General features: G+C 42.7%; 2 protein-coding genes across 6 annotated transcripts; both read left to right on the top strand.

Annotated features, from left to right (window-relative positions):
* Positions 1 to 1,595: 1,595 nt before the first annotated feature.
* Positions 1,596 to 13,783, top strand: LOC121329398 (zinc finger and BTB domain-containing protein 17-like). Of its 3 annotated transcripts, XM_041274995.1 has the most exons (9): positions 1,598 to 1,768; positions 2,244 to 2,488; positions 2,644 to 2,811; positions 2,915 to 3,247; positions 6,158 to 6,274; positions 9,479 to 9,612; positions 11,720 to 11,864; positions 11,968 to 12,121; positions 12,581 to 13,783. In XM_041274995.1, exons 2-9 carry the CDS (start codon positions 2,284 to 2,286, stop codon positions 12,720 to 12,722), a joined length of 1,398 nt encoding a protein of 465 aa, XP_041130929.1. In that variant the 5' UTR covers positions 1,598 to 1,768; positions 2,244 to 2,283; the 3' UTR covers positions 12,723 to 13,783. The 3 variants fall into 3 exon arrangements, 2 of the variants coding, with proteins under 2 accessions (XP_041130930.1, XP_041130929.1); XR_005951770.1 differs by lacking the exons at positions 11,720 to 11,864; positions 11,968 to 12,121; positions 12,581 to 13,783 and adding an exon at positions 7,264 to 8,529 and having other exon boundaries at positions 1,596 to 1,768; positions 9,479 to 9,565; XM_041274996.1 differs by lacking the exons at positions 6,158 to 6,274; positions 9,479 to 9,612; positions 11,720 to 11,864; positions 11,968 to 12,121; positions 12,581 to 13,783 and adding an exon at positions 4,161 to 5,311 and having other exon boundaries at positions 1,597 to 1,768.
* Positions 13,784 to 15,707: 1,924 nt separating this feature from the next.
* LOC121329214 (zinc finger and BTB domain-containing protein 17-like) lies at positions 15,708 to 23,696 on the top strand. Of its 3 annotated transcripts, none has more exons than XM_041274689.1 (15): positions 15,708 to 15,891; positions 16,944 to 17,166; positions 17,550 to 17,729; positions 18,207 to 18,728; positions 18,840 to 18,953; positions 19,123 to 19,355; positions 19,694 to 19,836; positions 20,152 to 20,452; positions 20,647 to 20,734; positions 21,223 to 21,339; positions 21,692 to 21,812; positions 21,946 to 22,076; positions 22,317 to 22,547; positions 22,747 to 22,836; positions 23,225 to 23,696. In XM_041274689.1, exons 2-15 carry the CDS (start codon positions 16,962 to 16,964, stop codon positions 23,512 to 23,514), a joined length of 2,766 nt encoding a protein of 921 aa, XP_041130623.1. In that variant the 5' UTR covers positions 15,708 to 15,891; positions 16,944 to 16,961; the 3' UTR covers positions 23,515 to 23,696. The 3 variants fall into 3 exon arrangements, with proteins under 3 accessions (XP_041130623.1, XP_041130622.1, XP_041130624.1); XM_041274688.1 differs by having other exon boundaries at positions 18,204 to 18,728; XM_041274690.1 differs by having other exon boundaries at positions 15,709 to 15,891; positions 18,204 to 18,728; positions 18,846 to 18,953.
* Positions 23,697 to 24,008: the final 312 nt, after the last annotated feature.

The following is a 24,008-nucleotide window of genomic DNA, read 5'->3' as shown; positions in this document are numbered from 1 at the left end:
AGTCTAGTAATTATCTCCACAGACTGTAAGACTCAGAGAAAGGGGAAGCAATTATAGGAACCGCATGCTTGTCCAGACAGGTGCTCAGAAACACAGCTATAGTGACCTATCTCTCAAGGTCCCTTAAGCACTGCCAAGTTGTTTGCTTCTTTTTCTGGGGGAGGGAGAAATTAAAATGGATCTATTAAATTACAAACTGGAGAACATGCTTTGAAAATGTGCTCCCTTCTGTCATGACCTTTATAAAAGCTGGCTTATAAAATGCACACCTTAAACCTAATTAGCCCACTCTTAACTTGCTTGCCTAAGCTTTGTCTCCACTTTGCTACTCTAAGTGAAAGATCCAGACAGGGAGGCTGTCAGTGCAGTTTAAACAAGGGCACAGAAGGTTGTGCCCAGGTCTGTCACAAGGAGCAGCTGTATGAGGGGGTCGCGTTTCACAAGAGGATCCTGCTGCGACATGTTTTAAACAGGCTTCACTCAATTCAAAGTGGAATACTGGCATGTGGTGATATTTTATTGAATGCAATTTTTTTTTTTAAATGTACTTCAGGATTCCTTATTGATGTACAGAAGTAATGTGTTTATTTAGTGCAATATGTAAAAAAAGCATATGTATTTATATGTAATAAAAGCTACAGGTCCCATTCTTGGACGTGCACCTTCCACAAATACATTGTATAAGAGACTCTTTTGATCTGGAAATGGTTGCATCCCAGTGTCTATAGAAACAATGAAGAGTAGGGTTCAACAACATGGAACTTAACACACAAAAAAATTGTAGTGAATTAAGTTATAACATTCACAATGATTTAATCATATAAGACACATTGTTAACTGCGCTTAATTTAAATCTATCCATAATACTGTAATAAATAAGGAATTAAAATGACATTTCAAGCAAATGAACCAATCAAAGCTAAAATAAGAGAACTTATACAGAGAACCACTGTCCTAAATCATCACAGAGGCGTGTTACCCTCCCTGTTCACAAACACACTTTAGCAATGCTTTGACCAGCTTCCTCCCATCCTGGTAAGCGGCACACCAAGGCGAGATTGACTCATGGGCCTGACAAGCTTCTTTCCTATTGGACGGTGCAGAAGGAGAATGCCTGTGTTTAATTCCAAGTAAAACATTGTACCTGCGTGCCCAACCCTTATGCTTATTACACAGTACCCCTGAGTTTAACCCTCCTGGCTACTGAACTGCAATGAATTATATTAGTTCCCTGTGGTTTTGGGCAGATTGGAGAAACTGGTTTTAGCCTATAAAATAATGTAATGGGTATATAATGGAGTGGAGGCACAGGTTAAAGAGTTTTTCAATATTGAAGTAAAGGTACTAGTGTGGCATACGTGTGTACACACGAACATGATGCACCGTACTTAAAGTCTAATCCGCGCTCAAAAAAAAAAAAAAGTTAACAAACACGTGAACGCGCATCGTGCTGCGTCCCGCCAGGTCGCGCGTATTGTTGGAACGCATCAGCACATCGGCGCTCTTATTGGCTGAAACGGGCGGGTGGTGCCGTGTTGTGATGAACATCCAGCTCAGCCAATAACACAGCCGGCAGTTTGTGGGAGGCAGTCTAGCTCGTGCGATTAGATTTGGCCGCACGGCCGCTATCAATCGATAGGAGAACAGAAGATGGCTGCGGGTCTGGTGTGAGGTGGAAGAGATTGAACACCACTTTAGTGGAGAGTCTTACGAGTTTACACCTGAAAATAGTACCCTGGATACATAGGGCGTCCGTTCGGGCTCAGAGGTACAGTTTAAAGGGGAAGCGGGGGGAACGATAAGGAGCTGCACATCACGAGTTAATCGCTGACTGGGATAATAAACAACCATGTCGTTCAAAAATAGCACGAAATCAACCCATATGTAGCGCAATTAACAAATGCAATGTGCATTATTTACCTCGTGATATCACCGGCATTTTACATGTTTGGAAGGCGCTGCACTTTTACGCGTTTGCTGACGAATGGCTTCAAACGTTCGTTCAGAATGCATGATGTAAACAAGGTAGCAAGCGCGTTTTCAAACCATCGCGCGTTCTTCATACTGTTTAGAGTTGAACATTTTTTGCAGGCTTACAGACCAAGTTCACAAAGTTTTAAAACTTTTATGTCGTTCAGACGTGCACATAAAACCAAATGTACATGTTTGCTTGCAAAGCCCAACCCTTTTTTTCCAAGTCTTTGGATCCAATCCTCAATCTCACTATGGTATTTGTTCCTCAGTGCTGGTGACCCTAGCAGTGAATACATTATTCCAGCGGTGATGGAGTTCCACCGACACAGCCAGTATATCCTAGAGCAGTTCAACCAGCAGCGAGAGATGGGGATGCTGTGTGACTGCACCTTCATGGTGGACGGAGTGGTTTTCAAGGCGCACAAGGCGGTGCTGGCAGCCTGTAGCCAGTACTTCAGGATGCTGTTTGTAGAGCACAAGGAAGTGGTTGACCTGGACATTAGCAGCTCAGAAGGTAAAGCGTCCTTTTTCTACCCATAATGAAAAAAAACAAACACTTCATAAATATATTTTTCCTTTTAACTACTTCAGTGTCATAAGGTTAAATGTTTTACCATTTAAACCGTTCAGCGTTTTCTGAGCCTAGGTTAATGCTGTGTTTCTGTACAGGCCTCGGCATAGTGCTGGACTTCATGTACACTGGCATATTGAACCTAACCAGTGAAACAGTGGACAGCGTGCTTGCAGTCGCTAGCTTTCTACAGATGCAAGCTGTCACAGTCAGCTGCAGGGTTTTTAAATCCCCCCAGAAAACAGGAGCAGGCAGTGTGCATACTGGTATGTAGCAGGATTTCCATACACGCTAATGTGTCTTTAGTGGCCCTGTTTTATTGGGATGTTCATGACAACTGTTCTGTTTTTCATTTAATTTTGTTGGTAGGTGCTCGGAACACAAGCAGGATCAAGTCTCTAGTCAAAAAAACAAATGCTCCAATGCGAGCGGAGAAGGTCTTGACATGGGAAGTGCATCCGCTGTCCACAGGGGAGACGCCAGAGAGCGTGGGGACAGGGCCAGCTGGGAGATTAACACTGAGGCTCAAACAGGAAGAAGGACAGTCCGCAGTGGAGCCAGCAGGCATGGAGGTGGAGCAGGAGGACTCTGAGAGCGAGGAGACAGAAGACGTGGAGTCGGAGATTAAAGTTGAGGTTGAGGAGGAAGATGAAGAGGCGCTTGTATATGTGGATGATGTATGTGATGTTGATTACACTCCAGGTGAGTACTCTGTGGGTCTGACTTTGTGATTTGCATACACTGTCATACATAACAGCAGGGTGGGGACAGACTTCTCTGCAGATGGTTAAGCTTCAGCCTTCTGTGCACTCTTATACAAGATATAGAGTGATGTGTCTTTGCCATACAGAATGCTCAGTGACACCTACAGACATCTTCACCTCTTGACATAACATCCTTAACAATATGTTACAACCTCAGCCCTTAAGTATGGGCATCATTGCAGTACCTCGGCTGAAAGGCTGGTGTGCTTAACATCATGTGCTTGCACATGGTTCTGTGGTTCATGTCCACGTCACACTGGACAATGATTCACAGCGTTCGTCAAGTATTCGTCAAACATGTCAAATAATTAAAGTGAAGATGCAACATCCAGAAGTTTCAAAAAGTAAAAATGTGTTCTGTACACAGCGTGATGCTGTATGCAATGTCGCAGGAAAAAACGAGTTGTCAAAATCCAGTAAAATCATACCAGTGAGTGTCCCTGACACTGAAGAATTAATACTGTACTAAAATGCAACAACATGGTGCGGATTAAAACAAAAAAAAATCAGGCAGACGTCTATCCTGTTCACACAGATGATTTTAAAAGGAAGAGCAGTTACTACAGCTATGGCCAAAAGTTTTGCATCACCCTGTAAAATGAATGAATTCTGCTTCATAATGTCAAATGAAGCCTGTCGAATAATGTTACGTTAGCATATTGAATTAACTACCGTTTTGTAGTTTTTCATATATTGAACGAAAAACTGACCAAAAAAAAAAACATTTCAAATTCTATACTACTGTTATGGCTTCTGGTGGACGCTGGATGGGGAGAAACGTAAGGGGGAAGGGAGGTTATTAACCAGTGATTTTAAAATAAAAAAGCATGCTGTTTACTCTTGCTTTTAAGGGAATTCCAGCTTTAAAGGGAAGTCAGCTGAAGGAGATTTTCAGTCTACGGCTCTGCAAGGAACAAAAATGTCCAGTTCCAAAGCGATGCATGGTCAGCATTTCAGAAATAAACCCAAACACGAGCCACACAAACTCACAGACGCTGAAAGGATGAGACTGTACAGACAGCGCATCAAAAGTGACCCTGTAAAGTATGAGGCTTATCGCCAGTATAACACAATGCGATCCAGAAAAAAACGACAGACAATGACCGAGGAGCAGAAGGAGAGTTGCGTGAAGAGAAAAGTTCAGAGGGCCAGACCTACACCCACCACACCGTTGTGCAGAACTCCTTTAACTACTGAACAGATTGCAAAGTTGCAAGAGCTGTGGCACGCCCACAGAGAAGAGGAGCAGGAGAAAAACAGGAAACGGGGAAGAAAGCAGAGATAGAGTGGCATCTCTACGGGGGCGGAAAGGAAGAGCCCACAAGCTAAAAAACTAAAGGCAATGATCAGCATGCCATGTGGGAGACGAAACGCCAGTTGTCAGCCCTCCTGCCTCCTTTTTTTTTTTTTTGCTTTTGCTTTTTTCCTAGCATTCAAAATGAATTGTTAATTTCAGCTAAAAGTAACTAGGATTGGGTTTTAATAGACTGGTGGGTTTGCCTAACATATTAGTGCTCTTGATGGCCTTACACTCCTCTTCAAATCCGGTGTGTAAACTCGGTTCTTCTAGTGGCCTCGCATTACCTGTCTTTGTGTAAAATGCCAGATTGTTAGATTGCTGCTGCTAATTTGGAGATCTTCAAAGCCTCTTCTATGAACACACACTGTGATTTTCTTTTTGTATTTACAACTAACTTTTTAAGAAAAAAAAATGTACATAGCCCAGCTATTCTAAATTATTAGGAAGCCATATAAACTGCTTGCAACTGTGATTATGATAAACTGTAAACGTACTGTGTGAAACCATAATGTATAACGATCTTGAAACTTCCTGTCCAATATTAACAGAGCCACATCTGGTAAACTTGGAATGGCCAGTTAAATTTACAGTAACTAACGGAGGAAACATTTTTTCCCACTGTCCCACCTTCTGATGAAGATGCATTCAGTTTCTAAGTTCTTCTGTTCAATATCATCTTTAATAAAGGTCAATGACAGCATGTCCCTGTAGAATTGTGCGTCTTCTATTTATAAATCTACATATCAAACATATGTTCATGCTGTTACCCTTGCAATAACTTCAGTATTTAACTAATTTAGAACAAGCTGCTTTAAACTTACTGGTTCCAAGTTCAGTCATGAAGCAAGAATGGGTGCGTATTCTGGGGTTCTGTTCCACATCTGAAGTGTTTAGGGGTTCAGTCTGGCTCTGTTTGGTCCACTTGACAATTCCATCATCACAGCTGATACTGAGGGCAGATTATGGAATGGCTCCACCATAGGCAGGTGTGAAATATTTAATACTGAATTCTTTTTCGTACACAGTATATCGCTACCCTACTTTCTTCATGTCACGTAAATATGACTGAAGTGTTACAACAACAAAACAGTTAAAAAGACAAGGCAAGCTATGTGGTTTGGCTTAGAGCAGGGTTCAAGGGTTAAGCTTATGTCTCCGTACAGCTAAAACTTTATACCAAGGTGCGTTTCTCATGAACTAGAGAAGAATGCCTTTAACCGAATATATTGTAGTTTCAAAATGAACAAGATTTTGTGACGCTGCAAAATGAAATCAGATGGCCATCTATATGGTGTCAGCATCACTGGTTAAGAAAGGTATAATAATGAACCATATGGGGGCATTGAAAATGGCATTGAAGCTAGTTAGGGGTAGGCAAATGGATTTGGTACTACACCTTTAAAAAAAGTATAATTTCTCTTAAGGTCATTTATATAGGCCCCCAGGCCCAGGGAAACGGAAGGGAAGTTTGTCCACTGAATTCTTTACCATTTCCCAGCATTCTGCAATCATGGTCTAATTGAGACGGTCCTGTTTTGTTGGTTTCAGATAACTCAGTGAATGATGCTGTCTCTAAGTCTTGTGGGGTGCGGTGGCAGGGTGGCACAAAGTCCTGCAGGAGAGACAACCCTGCGGGAGATGACTGGAACCAGACAAACAGAAAAGGTAACCCACCATCAAACACTGGCTGGCAATGCAAATACCATCAAACTGATCTGGAGTTTTTGCAATATGCAAAATGCTTAGCATTAAGTCAAAAGGAATGGTTTTACACCTCTAATTATGTAACACATTGGTGCAGGTTTACACCAAATTGCTTCCTTTTTTGTGGAAGTAAAATTAAACTGCTATTGCTATATAAGCAGTGACACACAACTTTTGAGTAAAAGTAACCCCTGGCGTTGCTTGTTTGGTAATGTTTTCAGTTTTATTTTCATAAAAGGGCAAATTGCTTACTTAAAATACTCATAATAAATCTGTCCCATTGTGCCTGAACTACAAAAGCAATATTGTTAGTGTTAGCTTCTGTTTGTCTCAGTCCTTCTAATGTGATCCCCCCACCCCACCAAAAAATAATCTCATTCAGCATTAATAAAACACTTTACAACTTAATGTATCTTTTTACAAATGCAAAGGGGTAGAGAATTCCCAGTACGGGGGTGTGGGCATTCAAAAGGCAGTAAAAGGTATTGTTTCACAAAGTTACGTGGCAAGCTTGTGCGTACTAACAAATGCTGGCTTCCTGTTCGTATCGCTTTAACTAAAAATAAACTGTACTGCAGCACACTGGCTCTGTAATATACTACCACATGCTCCACGTGTAGACTACACTGTAAATGGGCTGGCTGTTTGTTTGGCAGACACAAGAAAAGGAGGTCATCTACTAAAGACTGTAGTGACACAACTTTTGACGCAAAACATTAAACGCAGTAGAAGGCACCCACCTCCCCTTTCTAAATGACTGCGATTAACCAATATGGCTTTACTTACAGTGTAGCGAATAAATGGATGTTGTCATTTTAGTTCCACTGTTAACAAACTGGGACGGGAAGTTGATTCCCTGTTATTGGCTGCCCTATACTTGATGGCCAATCACACTGCAAAGATACCTGTCAAAAAAACATTTCAAAATAAACTTTGGTTTCCACACACAGGCTTTGTAGAAAGCTGCCCAGAGCCGTCCAGCGAAGGTGACTTGCAGCTCCAGATAAAAGTGGAAAATGAATTCACAACTGTGGACTGCGGTCAGCAGCGTCTGAATGAAGCGCAGCAAGCAAAATCCACTGAAAACACAACAGAAGAAAAAAACCCACCGAAAGAAGGGATGTTGGACGAGGATGTGCTGGAGCATGAGGAAAACAAAAACACAGCCATGAAAACCAGAGCCGACATCAACCGGCTTCAGGACTACATGCAGAGCAGGCTGCTGGAGCACAGACCTCTGCACACCATCCCCCCGCCCCAGTTAAACGACATACTGGCCGCATTCTTCCTAGAAGCGAGAAAGAAAGACGGCTCGGAGTATGAGCCCACCACTCTGAGAGGGATACTGTCCAGTGCTGAAAGGCATCTTCAAAAAAGCGGCTACCAGTGCAGCATACTGACAGATGTGCAGTTCAAGAAAGCGCGGGATCACATCAAAGCCAAACAGAAGCACCTTCGGAAATTAGGGCTCGGAAGCAAAGCCCGGGCTGCAGAGGAAATTACAGAAGAGATCATCGAGGAGCTGTACAGGCAAGGCCAGTTAGGAATTCACTCCCCATACGCCTTGCAGAACATGCTTTGGCTCACCACCATGCTTAGCTTCTGCATGAAGGCAGGACAGGAGCAGAAAAACTTGAAATGGGGGGATGTTACTATAGAGCAAGATACAAATGGACAAGAATATCTGGAGTACAGCAGACAGGAGGGGACCCACGTGGGGAATGCAAGGACAGTTAAACTGCGTGCATATGCCACTGACAACCCTGACCGGGATCCTGTCGCAGCATACAAACTCTTTAGAGAAAAAAGACCACAGGCCATGTTAACAGCCGATTCTCCCTTCTACCTGAGCATCAACAAAAGATTCAGCTCAATAAAGGCACACTGGTATAAGCCCGTGCCTCTGGGTGTAAATAACCTTAGAACAATCTTGCAAAAGATGGTGAAGGAGGCTAACATTTCACGAAACAGGAGATTCACCAATATTTCTGTCCGCAAACTTGTGTTGCAGAAGCTTAAGAGCAGATGAGTTGTTTCCCCGAGACACAGTGCTGTTTGTGACAGCTGTCCTTACCTTCTCAGTGTTCCTGTTTGTTTGTGGACATTTTCTGGAGTATATCCCTTGGAATTGAAGCACATGATTGACTCGCATAGAGTATCAAAGAAAGCAGTTACAGTCATTTTAATTGGAGGCTTTAACTGTATGACTGTGACAGGTAAAATATTAATTTATTGAATACCCTTTCAAAACCAGGTCCTCCCAAAGCAGTATATTTAATATAAAAAAGGAACTACACATCCCTAAGGCAATATTACAAATGAAAACGCCTTTTACAGATAAATAAATTATATATATATCTATATAATGTGTGTATGTGTGTGTGTGTTTGTATGTTTTTAGCGCACTGACAGAGGTGGTAAGGATTTCAAAGGCTAGGGGCAAGGACTGGCTCTTCGCTCCCTAGTGGAATATGTGCAAAATTAATAAAAGAGATTAAGCAGGTTTGACTGTATGTTGTGGGACATGTTGTAACATGGAATAAAATATATTGAAACCACTATCACTGCGAGAGAGGACCGACTTACATGACTCGCGACTTAACCGGGAATGGAACTATTTTTTCAATGGCGTTGCTTATTGTGAAAATAACTAGAAATGGTTCTTCATTGTGGCAAAAATATATATAAAATAGTTTGGCTTGGGTTTATATAAAAAAAAAACAGATCTCTACAAAGCTTATTCATGCTAAAATGATCCACTAGCAGATACTAGTGCAACAGGACATACATGCATCAGAGACTAATGAGTCTATTCCATTAATCTAAATAATTACTCTTTGTAATGCAGATGCTATTAGAGGCATACTAATGCATGTTAGAAAATGTGTATGGCTACCTTTAGAATGCTTTGTCCTTGCCATTCTGAGTGTGAGAGTTACACTCTCAGTAAAGTGTATTTACTCTTAATTGGTTCCACTGGGGATGTGACTTTGAATTTATTTTTAAATATTGTCTTGCATGCCTCAGATCGCTTTCCAAACACAGTACAGATGACTGAAGCCATTGTACACCTCTACCCAGGGCTGCTGGAACTAGGGGTGCTGGGTTTTAGAGAGGGGTTCTCCTTCGTGGTTCTAATCCTGTTTTCCTGTGTGTGTCCCTCAGAGCTGCACATGGACAGCGCTGATCCCACAGACCAGGTTACAGCAAACAGGAGAGCCCCCAAGCGAAGGCAGCAGCGGAACCACAGCGAGCGCATCAAGCATCGGAAACGCGGGACTGTTGCGCACACCTGTGAGGTAAGGGAAACTCATCAAGGGCAGGCTGCTGTGCCCTGGAACCAGAACAGCCACACCGCTCCCTACATCATACGCTTACGTGCCGCAGGTGTTGTAGTGCGGCTGTAATGTATATTTAAATGTTATATTGGATTTATAATAATTAGGTGCCCTGCTGTTTTATCTAGGTTTCTCTTTTGGTTTTGGTGTATCAGCATTCATCACAAATGCTTCTTGCTGTCATTAGTGACATTAGCACAGGGGTGGCCAAAGCTGGCTCTTCCACTCCTGGTCGTTGTTCCAACCCTGTTCTCATTTTACTTAATGGAACCAATTAAACCTCCATCCAGACCCTGAAGTAGGTAATGACATAATTTCATCTGTTAAACCTGGAGTGGAATGGCCCTCTAGGACTACGATTGGACACCACTGCATTAGCACTTTGAAATGTTCGCTTCACAAAATAATGAGTGAAAATTAACACAGTGGTAAATTATTTGTGAATATGGCCCACAAGGCCCTATTTTGGAGCAAGTGCAAAGGCAGGGTAATTAATTGTGACATTTACCAAACTTCAAAGGTGCTTCTTCCTGCAGCTGACTTGGGACTTTCTAGTTTTGTACTGTTTTATTTCTCACAGAAAGCCTTCGCTAGGCTGGCATATCGTGGTGTTTGAAGTTTTGTGAGAAAGAATAAGAGCCTTTAATCCCTTTCCCCCAAACATCTGGGCATTTCCATGCTAATGGAAACTGTACACATGTGTAAATGTTTGAGTAAATTGACAAGCTGCAGCTTTGAGGTTAAATGTTAAAATGAGGTAAAACACACACTGCAGATAATAGTGTAGATAACTGAAAAAAAAAAAACGAAGTTGAAGAAGTTTGATCTGGACACTGAAGTGTATACTATCCCACTCGAACGTGATTCAAACATAACATGAGAACTTACAGGGTGTTTGTAAACAACATTGTCACATTTATATCTAACTCAGTTTACTATTCTAATCTAGAAAACTTCAACTATTATCAAGTGTGTTTTCACCACTCAAGAACATTTTTCAGACACAGGCAGTAAAATCAACCAATATTATCAGAAAACCCACCCTTATTACAACAGTACTAATTAGATTTTCTACCTAAAGTACACAACATTGTCTTCATTTTACAAGAAAAAACAACAATACTCACCTGAAAACATGTAAAATATTACCAAGAAGTTGAGCGTCGATGTAGTCTTTTGACTTCTCAAAGACACAAGAGTAATCTGAGATCTGAGATCACAGATCATTTAGACAATTTTGATGCATTTGACCACTGTAAGCAGTCTTTGACCATTGGCAAGAACACCCACTGTTCTGTATGTTTTACTAAACCTCCTGTATTGGGAGACCTCTCAATGATTGCACTGCACCTGAAGAGGAAAGTAGACCAAAATACAACCTTCTATAAACATATTGAATTAGGCTTATGTTCTGTAATTGGAAATAACCAATTACGTGTAATTGGAAATAATTTATTTAAACGACCACGATGCCAACTCCCTGTATGGGACGAATCAATAATTAGTAAGCATTTATGTGCAATTTATTTTTATGTTCAATTATATTTATGTTAAAAATACATTGTCTCACGTATATATAAAAAAATGACAGTTGAGCACGTCCTGTATCCACGCTGGGAAAGAAACTTCCCTCATTGGCTGCAACTTTCACCTTATTTGCATAATGAGCATAGCAACAGCACTTTATACACTTGATGATTGGATATAGCTTACATTACTATGTTGTTTTTTATTGGTTACATCTGTGAAGGTGCTCTTATTTCCAGTGGCATTTCTAAAGGTAAGGTTATTTTTCCATCGATTTATAGAAACACTTACAAATAATACACATACTGTAATATTGCTAGCTAACTCTTTTTACTGTCATAGAAATGTTATCTATTATAATAATTTCAACACATATTTAAAGTTAACAAAAACATCTCGGCTAAATACATAACTACTGCAGCCTGAAGAGTAGCTATAAGCAGCTGTGAATACTTTATTAAAGACGAGATCTTTACATCGCTTCAGCCAAATTCCAAATGCTGTTACAGTTATACTGACGGATCACATATTTTTATTTTAGTTATCACTAATGGAGCAAAAACAGTCTCATCATTCATCTCTGGACGACGTGAGGTACTTTCTATCAACAGGACAGTGCCCAACACATCTGGACAAGACGAAAAAGATGTCTTTGCGGAAGTATGCCAAAAACTTCAGATTTGAAGGTAGAGTGTCTTTTACTTTATGAAACAATTGCATTGACAAACAGTCGTTGTGTTTTCACGAAAGAGAAGTGTGAACAAAGTTTGTACTCTTGCGTATTTTTAGACACAGGTCTATTTTACTGTAACCCGAAGATCAACAACCTGAGAAGAGTTGTCTTCGCCGAAGAAGAAAAGGAGGCAATCTTCCGCGACTGCCATGGTCCACCCCACGGAGCGCACCAGGGAAGGAACAGGACTGCACAAAAAATATCCTCCAAGTACACATTTGCATTTTTCTCTGCTGTTTGCAATGCATTCACTGTAAACTACACACCATGGCAGGGATTTGTATTGTAATGATAATAGTAGGGTTTCAGCTGAAAAGATCTGAAGTATTCCATGAAAGAACAATCAAAATCAATAGGTGTTCTCACTTTACCATCTCAGAATTACACAACAATGGACCCCTGTACCAGTTAAATAGGATTACCCTGCTTTGTTTATCAGTATTAATAATGCCACCACAAGTGACTTAATTTAGGGGCATTTTATCCCTTGAATACTTTATCTGCAAAGTCAATAACTATACTTTTTTTTTTTTTTTCAAACGTAGCTTATTGAAACAATGACATTAAAGTAGGTATACAGTAAAAGCACAGTAATTATTGCGACCATGTTAAAATATAACAAATTTAAAAATACGGTATTTACTGAATTTTTTTTCCCCCCATACATAGATATTACTGGCAGAGCATGATGGGATTTATTACATCACGGATAAAAGGGTGTGACAAGTGTCAGCACAGGAAGAAAATCGAGACAGGCCCTGGAGAGGACACCAGTCGCCACAACACAAGTCCGGGAGGTCCTTGGGGTTGACCTGGCAGGCCCTTTGCCAGAAACTTGTTCTGGCAATAACTGTATTCTAACTGCCACCTGCCCTTTTTCCAAATATGTGGGAAGCATTTGTTTTGAAGGACAAGACAGCTGTATCTGTGACATGTTGTTTTAAAAAAAAAAAAAAAAGTATTCCTGTGCTTGTGTTACTTTTTACAGTAGTAATCATTTGCTGTTTTTTTTTTTTTTTTTTTTTTTAAATCACTGTCCCATTAATTCTGAACTCTACTGTAGGTAAAGTTTGAGAAGTTTGAAATACTTCTTGGTAAAAGTACACACTGCAGAGCTGTATGTTAAAGTCCAATATAACTGTTTTAAAAACTTGAGAAAATGTCTTGTCTATATAATATTTTGCAACTGAGGAGCAACCAGATTATCGGACTCTGACTACCTACTGTAAAGTACCAACATTTTTACACACATTCTACACATTTGATATGCACTCTGTTGGTTTCACACAGGTACACTTTTCCTAGTAAGTGTGCTGTGTTTTTTTTAGTCTAATGGTTGCAGTCTACCTACTGTAAATAACATTGAGTATTTGGTTGATTCTTCACAGCTGCCTCTGTCTGGATTGTTGGGCACAGTTTTGTGCACTGGGGGGGGAGCAACATGCCAGGAGAATGCTCGGGCTGACCCTGCAGCTGCCAAGCACCCCTGTCTGCTGGTTCGGATGGAGGGGGCTGAGATGGCACCTTTTTTTTTAATTTTGTTTATGATTTAATTTTCAATTCCCCTGTTTCTGAACCCGATATCCTGGTGATCCATGCTGGAGGCGGTGATTTAGGAAAATTGAAAAGCGTGGAATTAATTCGAAGGATGGAAAAAGATTTAACAAATTTGCATGAGCTCTTTCCAAAAACAAAAATGATTTTCTCGTGCACCCCCTAGAGAAGTCTTTGGAAAGATGTAAAAGCATCTCCAAAAATGAACAAAGCACGTAACTGGGTGAGCAATGTAATTTCTGATTTTGTTTAGTTTTGGGGCGATTCAATACAGCATCATGAAATGAAATATGATCAGGTTGAGCTTTTTAGTGGGGATGGTGTCCAAGAGTGACACAGGTAACAATATATTCCTAAAATACCTCCAGCATGGAATTATGCTTTGCGTCTGTCCTCATTCGCAGCATTACCATGCGTGGACTATGAACTTCAAGTGCCTGCAACATTTGTGCAGCATGAAAAGTGATCTTCCCTGTAAGAATTATATGCCATTGAGATTCCAGAGCATATGATAAGAAGGGGATGAACATCACATCGTGAACTTTATTTTTCAAAATTTGTGTTACACATATGCACCATGTTAGCGTGGAAATGCCCATCTACATGTGTATGTAACTAAACTCGCTGATTACCTAGATCTTGGTTTTTGTATTTTAATATTTATCACTTGTTAATGCTGTCACACAGTTTATTCCTAAGGATTTTTTTAACAGTGATTTAGAAATGCGTCATACTGTATATATAGCTCAGATTACAGTCAGAATTTAGGCCACCTCCTGGGGTGTGATTGGTTGATGGAATATAGTTATTTAAAATTCAGCTTAATTGGAGAATTACCTAAAAACACACACTTGCAATGAATGAATGTGTTCATTTTCTGTGTTTAACGCCTTGAATAGCCCTGGATTTGGCATAAGTTTAAATTATACTGTATGTATTCATAGCACTATAAAAAGATCACATTTATTCAATGCAGGAAGAGCATTGCACTAAAAGTAGCAGGTCTGATCAGATGCTGGCACCAAGTGACTCATTGCATTAGACTGCTCGTTTTGGTATGCAGTGTGTGTAAAGCCTGTGCCGGGTCCCAGCACATAGGAGTCAAAGACCAGCATCTGATCCCCTGCTCTCTCTTTCATTTTCAGACCTCTGCTATTCCCAGCTTCACTGTCAGCAGTGATGATCTGCCTGAAGCTAAACACTGTGAGGCACTAGCACTACCCACATAGAAACCAAAAAGATATATATAATAAATCTTTGCTATTTTAGACCTGGACTGTGTGGTTTAACACTGTGCTCGACTACTAGCAAGAAGAGAAGTTGGCCGCAATGTGGTATAAGAATCCTTGACGAGCATCTGTAAACAGCCTTTATGGTTGACTAATAACAATAGATGCAAGTTTATTACAAGTAAACTGAGTTCCATTTTCTCTTCTCTTAATCGTTGAGCGCATTGACCTGACCTCCTAAACATGAAGAATCGTAACCTTAACTACACGATGATTGGAGAAAGGGGCAAACACGTTTATTTTTTAGTTCTTTTACCAGTTACCAGTTCACAAGTTGAATGTCTAGATCCCTTACCTCTGCTCTAACCTCTGGAAGAAGCACATACTTATAATGCCAGCTATCCCTATATATATATATATATATATATATATATATATATATATATATATATATATAGATAACCCATTCCTGCATTGCAATCTTTATATGAGGGCATAAGGAAGACGCAAATGTGTGATGACATCATATGAGGATGCCATTTTTCTCCATATAAAGCAATGGAAAAAACTGTTCAATGTTTTCAATGTTTCTTTTTTTTTTTTTTTTTTTTTTACACAATGCAAATAATATATATTAACACAAAGTGCATAGGGCATGAATAAATAATAAAATAAGAGGGGACAAACATTACAGGGGTTCAAAGAAACACACATACTATTACAGGAACCGTGGCAAGATGTATAGAAAACAACAGTGCCATGTTCTCAATGATTTATAAACGGTCAATATCTGCTGTGTATTGTATGCTGTAATCTTAAACATCCACTGTTTAAATGTTTTAAAGTGCTGTGTAATACACTGACTGATACACTCTAAGAGGCTCTAAGTGGAAACGCAGGACTGTTTTCTCTCTGCGCGCCCCCGCGTTCTTGAAGCCGCTGTCGTGCCCGCCCGCGTCCGGCGCGTTCACGACGCGCGGGTGCGTGTTCGCCACACATGCGCAGACTTATCTTTTCCACAAGGCCACTATCAATCGATCAGAGAGCAGAAGATGGCGGCGGATCGAGTCTGAGGGGAGAGATCGATCACCGAACCACTCGATCGACCGAGGCCAACGTTCCCCCTAAACTACTGACGAAAGAATACCCGGAAGCGTCAGGGGGGAGTCGAAGGATTTTTTGGTCTGGCTCTAAGAGGTACATTTTCTCGAGTTTAGCGTGGAAAGGGCCCGGGAGCTTATTAGGGTAGACGAGCAGGCAGAGGGCAACCCGCCCCACCGCAAGCGCCATCTTCACTGCGGCCGGGGAGCTGAGACTGGCAGGCAATATCAGTTAATCCCGGATAGAGAGCGAGCGAGATAAAGGGGGATACTAATCAATCTGCTGCATCGTCAATCAAAACAACAACAGTGTCTGTCTGTCCGTCATCAATGTGTACAGCGGCATTCGTGAAGCATCAGCGCAAGAAAGTGCTTTGCTTGGATGCGTTGCATATCCACAGTAGCATAGCTTTTGAGTTGCTGCTGCGAAGCTTGCGCGACGCTCTTCGCGTCAGATAAAAAAATAAACGATTATTGTGTTTTTGCAGTTGGCAGAGTCGGATAGGGAGTCGCGCTTGCAACAGTTTTAAGGTTCTGCAATGCGCCCCAGTTCTCTGCTTTAACACCACTGTGTGATTGTGTTTTGTTAATATGGCGCCTTAAGAGCGGTAGTCTTTGTATTTGTTCAACATTCGTTACAAAAACTGCCTGCCTATCATGGCTGAAGGAAAGAGAAAGCTATGTGTATAACAAAAACAACACGTTTTATAGGTGCCTGTTTGTCAGACCGGTTTGAATTGAAGGAATTCTGTGAACGTTTATGTTGTGTTGCTCTATAAAGTTATCTTGACCATTTTGTGCCCCCGCTCCCGACTCCTGAGTCCGGCAGTCTGCCCCCTAGTGAAATAAAAATATGCCGCGTCAGTACCAGGCTGTAATATATACCGTCTCCAAATAAAGGGCTGCACATTAATAAAGCATTGTCTCTGTTATTGATAACCCGACAAAGAGCCCTGTCAGGAACGTTTCATTTCTTCATACGCAAGCTATTGCTGGAGGAAAGTATTGCCAGATGTGTATCATTATTCCATTTCAAGTTTTTTTTTTTCAGCCTGGTTATCCCACGTTAAAGTAGCCTACGTTTCTAGCAGTCAAGTTTGAAAAGTAATTTCCCATTCTGTGTTATTACGAAGGTTGTTTTTCCTTCAGTGATTGGCCCTGGCAGGAATGGATTTCCCTTGGCACAGTGGAAAGGTCCTGGAGCAGTTTGACCAGCAGAGGCAGATGGGGCTGCTGTGTGACTGCACCTTTGTGGTGGACGGCGTGGATTTCAAGGCACACAAAGCCCTGCTGGCAGCCTGCAGCTTGTATTTCCGCATGCTGTTTGTTGAGCAGAAAGATGTGGTGCACCTGGACATCAGCAACGCGGCAGGTAATGTGCTGCAACAAGACAGCGAGCAACTCTCTTTGGAATGTCTTATCAGCACACTGTTGTGTTTTAAACAAAGAGATTATACAGGGGGGGAGCCTACATTTTGATCAGTGCATGTGTGAAGGGCAATACAAATACATGTTTCTTTGCTTTATGAGAACCATCATTACCATGGAATACACACATTTCAATAAATCAGAAATCCAAAAAAAAGCTCAAGCATTTGCATGCTGCATGCTTTGTGTTTTTGCATTCCGCATGGTGCAGCTTACAAAATGTGAATGCAATTCTGGGATTACTGTTGTGTGCATTAAAGACATAATGGTTAGTATAAACTCTTTACAGGCTCAATTGACTGACAGTCCACTTGTGCTTCCCTACAGGTCTTGGACAAGTGCTGGAATTCATGTACACTGCCAAGCTCAACCTGACCAATCAGAATGTAGACGATGTGTTAGCAGTCGCTGGCTTCCTCCAGATGCAAGAGATTGTCAATGCCTGCACTGCTTATAAAACCCTGACTGGACCACTGCAGGTCACCATAGAGCCGTCTTACACTGACAGTATGTAGCCACATTTTCAAAGTTTATAAGTTCAGGGGGCGTCCTGTTCGAGAACCGAATATGGTCCCAAAGACATTTTAATAAATCCCCAAGAATATTAACATTGTATTATGAACTGTTCTTCAAATCCTGTCCAACAGGGTGTAGAATTGTGACTTGTTTGATTCAAAGAAATGGTGCCTGTGACTAAGCTCTACTGTACTATACTATACTATTAAGCAGCATGAGCCAACAGCCTCATGGGACGTTATGGAATTAGAAAATCAAGTACAATTCTTTGGCACTTAGCATTCAGCACCATAGGTGAATTTAGAAGCTATTAGGGGAGGGGTGAATAAAACTCTATATTAGAACAACAAAACTGTTGAGAAATCTGAATTGTTTATCAAGTTTCCTTATAGACAATTGCAGTTTGAGAGCGTGGATATAGGTGTTTCTTACTAAGCTCATTGTTTACTATGTCCTCGTAATCAGTAGGTTCTGAGAAGATGGAAGAGTTAACAAAAAGCAGCAGCAGCCCTCTTTCAGAGAAACCGGAGGACGAAGCCCCACCGCTGTCAGAGGAGAACCTGGATGGGACCGTGCAGGAGAGTGATGTAGGACAGCCAGCAGAGGGCGACAAACCTCCCAAAGCACAGACAATGGAAGAACCCACAGGATCATCAAACCAACCAATGACGGAGCCTGCGGTTGAACTGTCCACAGTCAAAGAATCGCAAGCGTCTGCTACCCAATCAGCAGCAGAACCTGAGGGATCTGCTGCCCAGGCAATGGCAGACGCACAACTAGCAACTGAGCCAGTGGCATTGCCTGAAGGAGTCCAGACAAAAGCAGAGCTAGAAGCACCCACAACGCAGCCAATAGAGCAGCCCGTTGGGGTGACAGCAGACCAGGTAGAAGAGGCCCAGGGTAGGATGGAGGTTCAGGGAGAGAAGACTGGGGAGGATGAGTTGGGGGCTGGCTTTGAAAAGGATGAAGATGATCCTAATTACAGACCAGGTCAGTAAGCCAAAAAATTAAAAGGAAGCCTGAATAAAGGCTGCATTCACCACCAGTGAAACTGGATGTTTATCGGTTTTGGCCACGTGTGACTAATGCTCCTGTGTTTGGTTTCAGATGTACCATTGAACGACCCAGTTGAACAGATGACTTACATGATGAGCCGACAGAAGAGAAGGAAGCTAGTGGCTAAGCGGGCTGAGCAGGCGGGCATAGATGAACAAGGTGAGACCTGCATATCACTGTGCAAATTGGGTACTCCTGGCGCACGAAGAGGAGGTGGGAAGCATCATTCAGTGATCGGTTTACTCAACCAAAGCGTAACGAAATGCTTTGAAGGCTTCTATCAGTGAAACGTTTTTCTTAAGAACAGTTCATTGTGCTTGTTTCTCAGAACTAGAAGAGGGGGAGGTGAGGCTGGCCAAGGAGGAGGGGGAGATAGAGGAGGAAGACGAGGAGGAAGATGAGGAAGACATGGAGGAGGAGGAGGAGGAGGAGGAGGAGGAGGAGGAGGAGGATGGACAGACGGACCTTGACAGTGGATCAGATGGCAGACAGCTGCGCTCAGGCTCCCACAACGACCGCAGTGAGTCGCGGGCGTACGGCTCCGTATTACACAAGTGCGAGGTAAGAAGAGGTATTTGTACCTAAACTCTTCAAAGAACATCTTGCAACATGTTTTGAAAACGTTATTTAAAATAAGCAGTAAACAACAGAACGTTCTCTTATTAAGGTGTTACTACAACCAAAGTTAAGATCTCCTAGGTATTTGTTTTATTAATGCAACCCGCACCTGTAGTGTAGCATAACTCATCAGAGAGTGAAAGTGAGAGCTTATGCCTGCAGTAGCCCCACTGTATATTTCCTATGTTAATTCACTTATATAAACACTACCTGTCTCAAAAGAACTCGGCAGTACCATTAGTTTTAGTCCCACTCAGCCCTGCTTTGTGTTTGATTGGCAGGAGTGTGGGAAGTCTTTCACACACACAGGGAACTTCAAGAGGCACATCCGCATTCACACAGGAGAGAAACCTTTCACCTGCCGAGACTGCAGCAAGGCCTTCTCCGACCCGGCTGCCTGCAAGGCACACGAGAAGACACACAGGTAACCGAGCAAGCCGATACATCAGCTACTCCCACCGCTCACTATAGCGCTCCTCTGTATTTGGTTATATTGCAGTCCTGCGTTTGCCTCCCCCTGTCCTGACAATGTACAATATTTTATAAACAAGTTTGCTGAGCAGGGTTTTAAAATGTCTTATGCTGGCATTGCCTGCAGTATTTTAGCCAGCCTCACTGTAAGCAGGACGAGGCTCACGTAACAATATTATACAAACCTGCTAGAACTACATCAGCTGGTCACACAAGGTTAGAGTGAGCTGGTCAGTGTATTCATGTATGTGTGCCACTCCTGTTCCAGCCCCCTGAAGCCCTATAGCTGTGAGGAATGTGGGAAGAGCTACCGTCTGATCAGCCTGCTGAACCTGCACCGCAAGAGGCACACGGGCGAGGCACGCTACAGCTGCGACGAGTGTGGCAAGCTCTTCACCACCTCGGGCAACCTCAAGAGGCACCAGCTGGTGCACAGCGGGGAGAAGCCCTACCACTGCGACTACTGCGAGCGCTCCTTCTCAGACCCCACTGCCAAGATGAGGCACCTGGAGACACACGACACAGACAAGGGGCACAGGTGCCAGCACTGCGACAAGCGTTTTAACCAGGTGAGGACGGGGCAGATCCTTCAGGCACATTGCTCTTGTTCATAGATTGTCAAAGAACGAGAGTTCAGTCAGTTAAACAGAAGGGGTAGTCCCTCATGACGGTTTCAGAACGAGCAACCCTAATTAAAATCACGAAACGTAGCCTCCAACTGCCCGACAGGCATGGCTTGATTTATTGCACTTGTTCTGTGCAGATTGGTAACCTGAAGGCTCATCTGAAAATCCACATTGCAGACGGGCCCCTCAAGTGTAAGGAGTGTGGGAAGCAGTTCACAACCTCGGGTAAGTCTGTAGACACTTTTTAACAAGAAACTTGGTTATAAAGTTAGGTCTAAGTCTACCAAATCTCTGGAAAATTCCACATATTAGGCAACTCCTAGATTTAGGCTAACCCTTTCCACAACTAATCTTCAGGCCTACACAGCCTCTCAGTGCCTTCAGGCAACATCCAAATTGCTAGGTGTACATACATGTCAGAGATCTTGAAATATTCCTCAGTCGTCCCCACCTTGAAAGGGGCTGCTAATTATTGAATCAGACAAATGTTTTAACAGTGTTTGTCTTTGCCTTTTTATAGTCGTAGGTGTAAAGGGCAGTGTTGTGTGATACAGCACACATTTCTTTTTTTTTCTATTACTGTGTTTGCCCCTATCAACCCTGATGCAGTTCTCCACATTCTCAATCCCTCTCAAGTTCACGTTTTCTCTGCAGAGAGGTCATTGTGAATTAATCGCTGCTGATGTCATCCAGGGGTTTCCTCTCCCTTTCAGGCAACCTGAAGAGACATCTGCGAGTGCACAGTGGGGAGAAGCCCTATGTGTGTATGCACTGCCAGCGAGCCTTCGCTGACCCCGGGGCTCTGCAGCGTCACGTCCGCATTCACACTGGTAAGCATTGAGGGGTGCCCAGTGTGTGTGTAGGGTATCACTGTAGAGAATATCCAAATCTTTATGCATTGTGACAGAGCCTGCTCCACTGACATTACGACATCTTCATTCAAAGAATCATTCTGTGTTTTTGCATTGTTCAAATTTTCCAGAAAGGAAGGTGAACAGTCGGAAACAAAATCTGTTTTTTAGGGGCAACAAAAACGTGGTTCAGCAGTGCAGTTTCATACATTCAGTAAACATGAATCTATGAAAGCAGTTTTATGCAGCTCCCCTTTCCCTAGTTCTCTGCTCAGACTGCATTACCCTGTCTAGGGGAACAGGCTGGTAAGCATTGCGCTGTGTTTTGCAGGAGAGAAGCCGTGCCGCTGTATGGTCTGTGGAAAGGGCTTCACTCAGGCCAGCTCCCTGATCGCTCATGTTCGTCAGCACACTGGAGAGAAACCGTATGTCTGTGATCGCTGTGGAAAGAGGTGAGGTCCTGGGGGGGTCAGAGAAGCCAGGAAACAAACAAGCCTTCAGTCTGAAATAGTTTAGAGATTGTTTCAGAACCAGTTGGAAGACGGAGTGATTTGTTATCTTTATCCGATATCTTTCTCCATGCAGGTTTGTCCAGTCCAGTCAGTTAGCCAATCACATCCGTCACCACGATAACATCAGGCCTCACAGGTGCAACGTGTGCAACAAGGCTTTCGTGAATGTAGGGGACCTGTCTAAGCACATCATCATACACACAGGTAAACCAGAACCCATGGGCAGCGTCACAGAGCCTTCTTAGGACAGCCTGGGTGTGTGCCCTCTCTCAGACTCAATTTGAGAACGATTTCCGATTTTAAGGGTAGTTTGTTTTCATTGTATTCCCTAGAATGGCATTTAGGTGGAGGGTACATTCTCAGGCAGCAGTGGGGTTGAGGAATGCTCTGCTTGCCGTGGTTGAATGAAGGAGCGTTTCACTAGTTTCCTGCCTTGTGTTCCAGGTGAGAAGCCATACCTGTGTGACAAGTGCGGTCGCGGGTTCAACCGCGTGGACAACCTGCGCTCCCATGTCAAGACGGTGCACCAGGGCCAGGCCGGCATGAAGAGGCTCGTCACCAAGTCACACGAGGACCTGGAAGAAGACGAGGTCAGCATCGTCACCGTGACAACAGACGAGATCGTAACCCTGGCGACCGAGGCTCTGGCTGCTAGCGCAGTGGCGCAGCTCACAGGTAGGAGAGCTGAGGTTAACACTCTTGTCTGCCAGCCCCCATCTCTGTCATGGACATGCTGACACCCAGTTCCTTAGCTCAGTCCTCTACAGCCACATTGGCTCCCGGTCTTCTTTGTAGTAGAATACAAAATCTATTGAGAAATATGCAGTGGGTGCTCCCGGACTAGCTGTTTATATACTTGATTGGTTTGTTTCAGTGGTTCCTGTGGCGACGGCAGTGACAGCCGATGAAACAGAGGCACTGAAGGCTGAGATCACTAAGGCAGTGGAGAAGGTGCAGGAAGCAGGTAGGGCTGCGAGGGGCTCATCTCCAGGAGGAGACATTAGTCTCGTTATTTAAAACCTCCAGCTACATCCCTGCCCTCTTGGGTGACAAACAGAATGCTGATTGCTAAATTCATTCACAAGGGTCCAAAGAGTAATAGTGATAAGTTTAATCATAATTCCTCTTAGCTGTCTGTCTGTCTAAGCACATTTACAAACATTACAAACGTCTTTAAGTGGTAAAAAAAAAAAAAAATAACATCAATATGGCTTTTTACCTGCATACCCTTTTGACCTGTCTGTGCTGTGATGCAAAAAGCAATCAAACCCAGTTCACCGAGATTTTCCAGCTAAGCAGGGCCTGTCTTGTAGTGCCCATGTTTTTCAGTGTGTGTATTTTCTCCTGTTCAGACCCGAACACCCAGATCCTGTACGCCTGTGACTCTTGCGGGGACAAGTTCCTGGATGCCAACAGCCTGGCCCAGCATGTGCGCATCCACACCGCCCAGGCGCTCGTCATGTTCCAGGCCGACTCCGATTTCTACCAGCAGTACGGGGGCACGGCATCCTGGCAGACCACCGAGCAGGTCATTCAGACGGGGGAGCTGCTGTTCCGCGCCAGGGACGGAGACGGAGAGGAGCTGCAGACCAGCGAGGGGGAGCCTGTCGAGATGGAGTGCACCAGCCAGCATGCAGAGTGAAAGAGAGAGCGTGGGCCCAGGCAATCCGAGTGCACTGAGCTAAATTAAAGGCTGGTTTCACAGAATCCCATTTAGAATTGGAATACCTTGCGTAATGTTGCATTAGCTAGTTCTGGACTAGTGCTAATCAGGGTCTGGAAACCAGCCATATATATATATATATATATATATATATATATGTAATATATTATATAGATTTAGTTATAGACAAAGCTCGAAAATTATCTAGTTCACAAAGCTTGTTTTGAGATTAAATTAATTTTGATATGCATTCAGCTGTTAAGCAGACAACAGTCTCATGCACATCAAACTATATTTTAGTCTTAGAAAACGACATTGAAAAAAACAAAAGCTTTGGAAGTCTTTAAAGCTTTGTAAATATTGTGCTACAATGTGTGATTTCCCTCAAAATTTGTAACGGTGCAAAGCAAGAAATATGTTTTCGTCTCATTTAAAACAGCATTTTCCTCATCAGTTGTTCTGTGTACAAAATT

Source organism: Polyodon spathula, chromosome 16, assembly GCF_017654505.1.
Source record: "Polyodon spathula isolate WHYD16114869_AA chromosome 16, ASM1765450v1, whole genome shotgun sequence".
In the NCBI taxonomy this organism is placed as follows: domain Eukaryota; kingdom Metazoa; phylum Chordata; class Actinopteri; order Acipenseriformes; family Polyodontidae; genus Polyodon; species Polyodon spathula.
The sequence above is the reverse complement of the archived record's forward strand: the minus strand, read 5'-3'. Positions and strand labels throughout refer to the sequence as shown.

Coding starts and splice junctions, on each gene's coding strand:
- LOC121329214 (XM_041274688.1), top strand. CDS start 16,962: ATGGATTTCCCTTGGCACAGTGGAAAGGTCCTGGAGCAGTTTGACCAG. Junction 18,954..19,122: donor GGCGGGCATAGATGAACAAG/GTGAGACCTGCA, acceptor CTTGTTTCTCAG/AACTAGAAGAGGGGGAGGTG. Junction 20,453..20,646: donor GCGACAAGCGTTTTAACCAG/GTGAGGACGGGG, acceptor TGTTCTGTGCAG/ATTGGTAACCTGAAGGCTCA.
- LOC121329398 (XM_041274995.1), top strand. CDS start 2,284: ATGGAGTTCCACCGACACAGCCAGTATATCCTAGAGCAGTTCAACCAG. Junction 2,812..2,914: donor AGCAGGCAGTGTGCATACTG/GTATGTAGCAGG, acceptor TTTTGTTGGTAG/GTGCTCGGAACACAAGCAGG. Junction 11,865..11,967: donor CAAAAACTTCAGATTTGAAG/GTAGAGTGTCTT, acceptor GCGTATTTTTAG/ACACAGGTCTATTTTACTGT.